General features: G+C 49.3%; 1 protein-coding gene, 1 long non-coding RNA gene and 1 pseudogene across 5 annotated transcripts in view; 2 read left to right on the top strand and 1 right to left on the bottom strand.

The window, feature by feature from the left end:
* The first annotated feature begins 110 nt into the window (after positions 1-110).
* Positions 111-9,700, top strand: part of CDK6 (cyclin dependent kinase 6) — a 212,262-nt gene continuing 202,672 nt past the window's right edge. For 2 of the 4 annotated variants that reach the window (XM_014452397.2, XM_023750713.1), the window contains exons 1-2: positions 111-264; positions 3,159-3,758. In XM_014452397.2, the coding sequence (XP_014307883.1) occupies positions 3,526-3,758 (233 nt within the window). In that variant the 5' untranslated portion in view covers positions 111-264; positions 3,159-3,525. Of the gene's footprint in view, positions 265-1,648; positions 1,786-2,897; positions 3,050-3,158; positions 3,759-9,700 lie in introns of those variants that run through there. The other 2 variants (XM_006084953.3, XM_006084952.3) reach the window with 2 other exon arrangements.
* LOC106696403 lies at positions 587-2,640 on the bottom strand. Its single transcript, XR_002828277.1, has 2 exons — positions 2,058-2,640; positions 587-1,882 (listed from the first exon to the last, which is right to left on the bottom strand). It is a non-coding gene; the product is annotated as an uncharacterized LOC106696403 (long non-coding RNA).
* Positions 3,623-9,321, top strand: LOC106696401 (annotated as a pseudogene).

Below are 9,700 nucleotides of genomic sequence, written 5' to 3'. Positions count from 1 at the left end.
CCGCCCCCCGCTTACCTCCCCAGCTCGGGCCCCCGAGCTCCGGCCGGAGCCCCACGGCTCCCGTCCACCCCCTGCGAGCCGCGCGGGCGGCGCCCTCCGCCGTCCCTCCGCCCTCCGCCGCTGTGCCCACCCCCTCGCCGAGAGCGAGCTGGTGACTCCTTCCTCCGAGCCGGGTTACCTGCTCCCCGCCGCCGCGGACACGTGCGGAGGTCGGACTGACACTCGCAGCCCCCTCGGGAGGCCGGATGTGGCCCGGTCGCTCAGGTGAGGATCTGGGCGCTCGGGTGGGTGGGCTGCGGGGTGGGGGGAGGGGGTCCCCGGGGGAGAGTGGGGCCCTCGGCTGGGGTCGGAAGCGAGGGTGTGGGTGGGGGTGACTGATGGGGTGGAGGGTATGTCCTCGGAATCCACTTTGATTAACCCTTTGCGAACCAAGGCGGGCTAGTTACGGGGTCCAGTTTGGGGGAGCTCAAGGCGTCTCTCCTAATCGGACTAGAGACGGAGGACATCACACACTAGGGACGCCCAACCCTGAGGTCCTGTGCCCGCTCCCACATAGCCGTGCGCAAAAGCACAAACACTCCTTATGCAGATTTTGAAACGGAATTTAAACTCCACTCGGACGGTCCTACAATAATCCACATTTAGGGGTGAAAATGCACTGCCCCTGGGGACTCTGTGCGGGAGAATGTGTTCCCGTGCCCCATATTGATTTCCCACGAAAGCTCCCGCTCCCGCTCGCCGAGGTGTGGGTGCGGGCTCCACCTTTCCCACCACGAGGTAAACGTGAACGCAGGCTTCTCGCCGGCAACCCCCGCGGGGGAGTTTTGCACACTTGGAGGAGTGCACGCAGGCTGCCAAGTGCCCAGGCTTGGAGCCCCGCATGGACTCAAGGCAGGTTCGCTTTAGCTTCCCAGTTTACTTTTCGAATTTCCAATATCGGAGTTCAAACGCAAACGCATACCCCGCAGGGAGCAGCCTCGGCCCCGCAGCCCGCCGGTCAGTGTGCACGTGGGCGCATCCGTGTGTGCGCGCACGCGGGAGCCGCGGTCCCCGGTGCGGCCTCTGGTCGCGGCGCTGGTGGCGACCCTTGCGGTGCTTGGCAGGCTTCGAGAGAGGCACATGAAGGATTTCATTGAGTGTGAAGACAGAGAGCAGAGACAGAAAGCAGAAGGAGGCGGCTGCAGCCTTTGTAGTCGCGGAGGAATGCGGAAATGTTGAAGCACTATGTCAAACTTTTTGAAATGGGGTCAAGTCACATTCAGCCAGCGTGGGAAAGCAACAACAACAACAAAAAAAAGTGGAGGAGGGGGGCGGGGGGGGGGGCAAAGGCACTGTTGCTCCCGTTTCTCTCCGCCGGAGCCGATGGTCTGGGGAGCGAGGAGGGGCCGCTGGGGCGGGTGGTGCGGGGCCGGGCGGGGGCAGCGGGCGCAGCTCCCTGCGGGGGTGGGACGTCCGCGACGCTTCCTTCGCTGCAAAGCCTGGGGCTGGGAGGGGCGGGGGATGGGATGGGGGGGTGGGGACACGGGAGGGCGGGCGGCGCAGCCGGCGGCGGCTCCTCCGCTACCTGTGTTGCCCTCGGCCTGGCTCAGGTCCTCGGGCAGACGGTGGGGGCTCGTTCCTCGGCTCCCCCAGGACTCGCCTACCCCCTTTAAGAAGAGTTTGAGTGGAGTCAGTGTGAGAGGCTCCATCCTCGCTGCGGTCTCCTCTGCCCGAACGCAGTGGGGGTCGCGCCATTTGTTTCTTTAATTCCTGGAAGAAGCCGAGCCGGCCAGCTGTGCGGGGCAGGTAATTCCTAGGTGGCCCGGGAATTCCGGACACGCGGCCGGCGTAGCGAACATCCTGCCGGGGCTGCGGTAGCCGCGGGTTGGAGGTTTCCTGGGGACTGGATTGCAAAATGAATGGGGAGGGGAGGTGATCCCGCCCCCCCCCCCCCCCCCCCCCACACACACACCACCCTACACTTGGTTGCGGAGGGCTGGGGGAGGGGGGGCGACTGGCTGCAGAAGGCATCGGGCCTGAAGCCGAAAGGGGAATGGAAACCTCTGTCTGCTACGTACATCGGAGATGATCCTGGGAGTCGGGGAAGAGCCCCCGCCGCGGGAGTGGAGCCTCTTCTCTCTCACCCCCGGAGGCTCAGCATTTTCTCCCCTCACCCCACCCCACGTCACCGCCACCCTTTTTCCTGGGGAAATTGAGTTTTACTTGGGTTGGAATCGGTTGGAAATTTCAGGGCGGGTTACAGTGGTTACCTTTCTCCTTAAGTTATTCTTTAAAGAGACGAGATAAAATGTGGAGAGCACCCTTTCGCCCACATTTGGAGTCCCGTGGGCGACTCCCTCAATCCAGGACCCCACCGTCCACCCACCCACTCACCCCCGAATAGCGGGAACCCCACCTCTCCCGGCCTGATGGGTTTCCACCAGGGAGGTCCTCCGCGTTGGCGAAGGAAGAGTGCCATTTCCAACCCAGACTCCTTTACCCCCCAAAAAGACCATTTGTGATGCAAGTCGTTTTTAAATGTTTCCTGGTAGAAAAACTGAAAGTAGAAAGAAAGGAAGCAATTTTCGAGCAGATGTCTGACCACCCCTTTTCGCACACTCCCAAGCATCGAGTTACAGGGTCCTGGGGGCCCCCACCCACACTCTACGGCCCCACACGGGTGGACTCAGTCCCTCCACAGCAGCTTGCGCGCGACCCCTGACCGTCCCACGGCACCCCGGAGCCCCTCTCCCTGCGCGTCCAGGCCGGGGAAGGGAGGGAGGGAAGGGAGCAACACAACACAATGATAGAGGAATAAATATTAAGCCGTGACATTGACGTGCCCGGCGCCTCCCCTCCCCCGCGCTCCCGGCACACTCTGGGCTGCTCGGCACGCCCCCTCCCGTTCCACTGCGTCCCGCGCGGCGCGGCGCGCTCATCCCCGAGGGGCCCCTGCAACCTCTCCGCGCGAAGACGGTTCCAGCCCTACGGGGACGGAAAAGTAACTTCGCTTTTCTCGGAAGAACCAGGAAGATTAATCGGCCAGGGAGAAGGCAGGAGCGCGCGGAGGGTAGCGACGGGGGGCTTCGTGAAGGAGGAGGAGGGGAGTCTGCGCCCGGAGGAAGGCGCTTGGGATGTCTGATTGCACTTTCTTCTTGTCCTCCCATCTCTCCTTTTAGGTGGAATAATTGTGGACTGAGACGCGCTCCGGCAGAGACTATGTAATCGGCTCGGTGACTGTACAGCGGACTGCGCTTCGGGGAGGGAAGAGGAGGGATCGGTTCGCTTCTTTGCGACTCGGCAGGCGGAGTTTCGCAGCGGCACCAGTGTCGCGCCCGCCCGCCCGCGGGGAGGTCGCTCCATCCAGCCCCGCCGGCCGCGAGAGCCCGAGCGCCGGAGCGCGGTAGGCGGCTGGGGTGAGGGAGAGCTAGACCCAGCTCCGGGGCGCCAGGGAGCGGGCCGGGGAGTCCCGGGGAAGGCGAGCGGCGGTCGCAAACCAGCGGAGCGCGCCCCCAGCTCGCTCCAGCGGTGCGGCGTCCAGGCGGCATGGAGAAGGACGGGCTGAGCCGCGCGGACCAGCAGTACGAGTGCGTGGCGGAGATCGGGGAGGGCGCCTACGGGAAGGTGTTCAAGGCCCGGGACCTGAAGAACGGAGGCCGTTTCGTGGCGCTGAAGCGCGTGCGGGTGCAGACGGGCGAAGAGGGCATGCCGCTCTCCACCATCCGCGAGGTGGCGGTGCTGAGGCACCTGGAGACCTTCGAGCACCCCAACGTGGTCAGGTGAGCCGGGGAACCGTGCCCGCGCCGTCGGGGGCCGAGCGCCCGGAAAGTGCTGGGCCAGGAGGATCCAAAAGCGCCAGGGAGGAGGGGGCTGGGGCACGGTGCGACCCGTTGACCTTACGGAGAGAATAAGTTTTGTTGACAGAGCCGGTGACCTTGCCAGACAGCGAGCAGAAAGACAAATCAGAAAATGTGACCTACGCAGGCTTCCCTCCCTGCCGGCCCTGAAAGGGGTCTGGGAAGTTGGGTGCCCTTTAGGCACAGAACAAGCCGACCTGAGACACGCCCTGCCAGCCCTACCTCCTCCCCCCTCCCCCCCCCCCCCATAGTTCCCAGGCCATTGGGGAATTTTTGAGAGACTGAGTGTAAGTGAGAGGTAGCAGGACGCAGTGATAATTTGAAGGAAGAGAACTTTATACTGGTATAAATAAGGTTAAAAAATGCAGAAACAATGTTTTTACCAATCACACCCAGGGTTTCTCTTTATTAAAGAGAGAATGATAAGTAGTAGTCTCGATGGTCTAAGGACTAAAGTGCTGATGCCCATTTTCCAACAGTGTTCTTTTAAATATTCTAAAAATATTGCCTGTCTATTATTTTATGTCTCTGAGCCAACATAGTCTTTGGACTACTTCTCCAACGGGGTAGATATGAGTCCAAGATACGGAACCTTAGATTCTAAATTCTAAATTCTGCCTTTGCCTTTTCTGGAGGGTTATGCAGTGGGTGGGGAAACAAAAGTTCTTGAAGTCTCCTGTGTGGAAACCAGTAGTAAAGTGTGTGTGTGCCTTAGGATAATGGTGTTTTCTTGGTGATCCTGGAATTTCCCCATTGTGTGGTTGACACTGTGTGGTGTGTTCTCTTTTTATTTTCTAAACAGATGGATAGTTTCAAGTCAGAAAGGAATGCACAGAAACATCTACAAATTAGGGTGTGCTTTTACCTTTCCTCAACTCTCGAGATAATGTGTTGGAAAAGGGCCTTGGGTTCTTCTTCCTGACTTCTTATCCATCTAGGGATTCTGTTCGACAAATATGTGCCTACTGTGTGCACTGTGGATGAAAATATGTAAATAAGGACAGCTAAATATTTTTGTAACAAGTCAAACAATTTAACATTAGTCATCAAAGTGGAGAGACCCAAGACTGACCTTTGAAATACCAAGCTCTCTACAGACTCAGGGAGTCCAAGCGTCTACAGAATCATCCTGGGAGGTTTTAACTTGTCTCCTCTTATTCCAGGCTGGTGATTTGTGTGGCACTTTGTTCCTGACACAGTGAGACTCAGGCTAGAAGGCAGCAAAGAATCATAAATACATAAATAAGGTAGTAAATGGCTATAAAGATAAGGACCCCATTATACCTCCACTTACCCAGTAAAGCCCGAGAGGGACAAAAGATAATGAGATTGGGAGAATTGTGTTTTAGGAAGATGGGATCACATATAAAAGCAATACGTTAACCTTTTGTGCGTGTGTTTTCTTCCTTGAAAAAACACAAAAACGCTTTTGGGGAGTCTTTGCGATAATGAAGGGAAAAACGAGGGTACATTTTTGTCCCATGTAACTTAGTTATCTTCCTAGAAGAATCACCTAGGTGTTTCCCAAAGGATGAATTCCACCCCTAAAATTTTAGGACTAAAATTTGTGTTTTATTTTGTTTGTTACCTCTGGAGAGTGTCCAATCAAGGATGATCTTCATGTGTGTAAGTAAGATGCTGTCCTGACGTAGAGGTGTTATGGAGGCACCCCTGTGCAACACTGCTTTTTACAAAGCACAGGCTATTCTTGTAAGCTGTACTTATGAATTGAAGACAAGTGGTCGTTTTCTAAAAGTATCTTTACATGTGAAGTTTCTTCGTACAAGTCGTAAGGAGAAACTGAGATAGTGTCTGTGAGAGCACTTTGTCCATTTAAAAGTGTTTCACATGTCCAAGTATTATTTGTGTTCAGGCAGATGCGCGGGCCCTTGCCTCAGAGCCAGTTCCCAGTAAGGAAGGCATCAGTTCGCCTGACTTGTACGATAGGACAAATCATACTTAAGCCCAGACATTATCAGCTCTGAAACCAAGAAGCTACTTGAATATAATGAGCCTGTAGTTTGTCAGAAACGCCCATCAGTCATATGCCATGAAGGTCAGTGACACTTGAGGAAATTATTGATGATGTCATCCTCACAAGCTGCAGATCTCCATTCCAGTTAGTTTTCCTTCCCGTTTCTTCTCTTCCGCCTCTGCCTTGGGGCAATCATTGGCCCCCATGACTTGTGTGGCTAGACTAGGATTCTGGACTTCAGAGGTTGCTGATATTTGCAGGGTCAGGAAATCGAGGACAGGTGACAATAATTCTTTTCCTTCCAAGGTAGAGTTGTCAAAGTTGAGCTCCCAAACCAGTGATTTATTGTTGCCCCACAGGATTGTTGCTGGTTGTTTAAAGGTTTCTTAAAAGGGCGGATGCCTTTATAAGTTGCCTTCCAGTCATAAGTAATTTATCATAATTATAGGCCCTTCCCACAGATAGTTAAGCCTCTAAGCTTGAAGGAGCATAATAAACATATTAGCTTTTTTCCCCAAAAGTTTAAGGTTTAATTTTGATGGATTTGCCAGAAAAGCTGACTTGTTGTTGTTGGCACTGGCACTGTCTACATGTGTGGGGATAATGACTTGAAATTCTTGCTTACCTGCACGTGATGTAGCCAAGGCTTGATCAGTCTGGGATGTAAAGTTACTCTTACTTTACGGTTGGTAATCCCAAATCCCTAGAGCCTTTGCCACAATCAGACTTCAGTATAAACCTATATTGGAGCGTTGCACTCTACAAATGAATTCTGTTGACGTTCTGAACTAAATATATACAAGCAGGTAGGATAATATGGTTTATCAGCAATCTATTCATTCACCAAATATTTATTGAGGGCCTACTATGCCCCAGACACTGCTAGAAGCTGGGGATACAGCAGCAAACAAGTCAGGCCAAGTCTACACTTCTAGAACTTACCTTGTAATGGGATGAGAAGTTCTTTTTCTTTTTAAAAATCCACTTATCTTTATTTCCATTGGCTTGCTTTACTATATTTAACCTAACCAATTTTATAGCGCAACTAATTTTTTTGTGATAATTTGGTTACCAGGAGTTTGCTGATTGAATAGGTAAGATAACCAAAACACTAATCAGAATCAAATGCTTTTTGAAGATTAAATTTCATCTTAGAGACATACAAATAGATCTATATAAGAAGACATTGACATATAAACAATATATATGATGAACATTTGAGCTCTATTTATTCAACGAGGATTTAGGAAGAACCTACTGTTTAAAAACCATGGGCTCAGTGCTGGGAAATATACTTGAGTAAGTCACAGCTGCTCCTCTCCTCCAATAATTCCCCGTGGTTGAAGGACTAAGATGATCACCATAACCCTGATACATGATAGTATTGTGTCAGTACAGAGGCCGGGAAGTGCTACCAGTGTTGTCCTTAGGGATCAAAGTTGTTAGTATAGCAGTGAAAGTAATTCAAATTGAAGTACTGGTTCCAGAAACTAAAACTCATGGCATTTCAGTGAATAAACGTGTGGCATCTAAATATGTTCAATTATTTTTCTCAGCATATTTAATCAATGCTTTAAATAAAAAGCCAACAGAGGAACTTCTCTTGCATGTGGGTCTCTGACTCTCTCATGTATCTGGTGTTCCCATACATTATGTATGTATTAAATTTGATCATTTTCTCTTGTTAAAAATAAATAAGTAATAAAGCCAACAGAAAAATCCATGCAGCTCAGTAATTATTATTCAAGAAGAGTTTCTAACTTTCTTTTTTTTTTAAATTCTTTATTGTTTAAAGTATTACATGAGTCTCCTTTTTTCCCCCATTGACCTCTCTCCTGACACCCCCTCCCTCAAGCACAAGCCCTCACCCCTCCTACTGTCTGTGTCCATTGCTTTTGTTCATATGCATGCATACAAGTCTTTTGGTTGATCTCTTACCCCCTCCCCCCACCTTCCCTCAAAGGTTGTACAGTCTGTTCTATGCTTCTATGTCTCTGGTTCTATTTTTGTTCATCAGTTTATGTTGTTCATTATATTCCACAAATGAGTGAGATCATGTGATATTTATCTTTCTCTGACTGGCTTATTTCGCTTAGCATAATGCTCTCTAGTCTCATCCATGCTGTTGCAAATGGTAAGAATTCCTTCTTTTTTTACAGCAGTTCATACTTTCTCTTTTTAAAGATCTCAATAATATATATCATTAAAAATCTGATATTCTCAAGGAAAACCTAATCATTAACAGGGTCGAAGAAATATGGCATATTATTTGATGCAGCATAAAGCTGAGTCATCTGGGAATTCCAAATAAAAGTGTTATTTTGTGGGTGAATAGTACATTTATTAGAGCTTGTTTCAGTGAAAGGAAAAGCAGGCGTTTGTCTCTTTTTAACTTTCAGCATGTTAAAAGTGTGTTTGGTCTCTCATTCTCTAGGAGTTCCTTGAAAAGTCTCCAATTTATCAAGGTTATTTAGTAAATAAACATTTTCACAATGATATTCTGCCCATTCCTTGTTCCTGCAGAAAAACTTGGCAATGCTGAATTGTTGACATTGCACTTGTATTATTTTTACGTAACTATTATCACCATGGCATTATTAGAATTTTTCTGTCAAGAAGAAAATGGTATACAAGATGGAAACTTGTATAAACTTGAATGTCTAATGGTGTATTTTCCTATTTTTAAGACATGGTAAGTGAATATCTATTGAAAACAGACTCCTTGTTAAAAGTAAATTATCTTTAAAAAAGAATATGCCTCGTCCAGGTGACCTGGAAGTTATACTTGCAACCCTACCTTCCCTCTCCCACAATACCTCGCGCTCTTTTTTTCCATCTTGGGCCAGGCATAATGGCTCCCGCAAAGGAGGGTGGTGAGAAGAAGGGGGACCATTCTGCCATCAATGAGGTAGTGACCAGAGAATACACAATCAACATTCACAAGCGCATCCATGGAGTGGGTTTCAGAGAAGCGTGCCCCTCCGGCACTCAAGGAGATCTAGAAATTTGCCCTGAAGAAGATGGGAACTCCAGATGTAGGCATTGACACCAGGCTGAACAAAACTGTCTGGGCCAAAGGAATAAGGAATGTCCGATACCATATCTGGGTATGGTTGTCCAGAAAACATCATGAGGATGAAGAGTCGCCAACCAAGCTCTATAGATTTGTCACCTTTGTACCTGTCCCCACTTTCAAAAATCTACAAACAGTTAATGTGCATCAGAACTAATCACTGATTGCCGAATAAAGTTATAAAACTGCAAAAACACAAAACAAAAAAACAATATGCCTCGCTGTTAATGATTCCCTAGGAATGTTTTCTTAAGAATGAGACATTCAGTACTTGTACTATGTCATTGTAAACGCAAGGATATTAAGGTTGGAAGACATTCTGGAAGTCTTTCAGCCCTTTTATGTCATAAACTAAAGCCCAGAGGTCAAGCAACTTATCTATCATGCCATGATGAAGTAGTTGACTCGTATTAAAAGCTGAATAGCACTTAAAAAAATTCTTTTTAATTGTGTGTGATGGACGAAGTTAAATGAGTACATTTCTAGTTTGGAAAAAATGAACTGTATAAAGACAAAGGTGATGGTTTGCCAGGAATAAATGACATACCAATTCAGGAAATTCCTGAATTCTGCAGTATGCCCTATTGAAGTAGATCTGGAAAAAGTATGATTATCTATTAAATTCTGCTTTTAAAGAAGTTGGGTAGGCCCTGGCCAGGTATGACACTCTCATTGGTTAGAGTGTCATCCCAATATGCCAAGGTTGCAGGTTTGATACCTGGTCAGGGCACAGAGGAGAATCAATCAATGAATGCATAAATAAGTGGAACAACAAATCAATGTTTCTCTCAAATCAATAAATAATTTTTTAAAAGA

The sequence above is a fragment of the Myotis lucifugus genome, unplaced genomic scaffold, assembly GCF_000147115.1.
Source record: "Myotis lucifugus unplaced genomic scaffold, Myoluc2.0 scaffold_15, whole genome shotgun sequence".
Classification (NCBI taxonomy): domain Eukaryota; kingdom Metazoa; phylum Chordata; class Mammalia; order Chiroptera; family Vespertilionidae; genus Myotis; species Myotis lucifugus.
The sequence above is the reverse complement of the archived record's forward strand: the minus strand, read 5'-3'. Positions and strand labels throughout refer to the sequence as shown.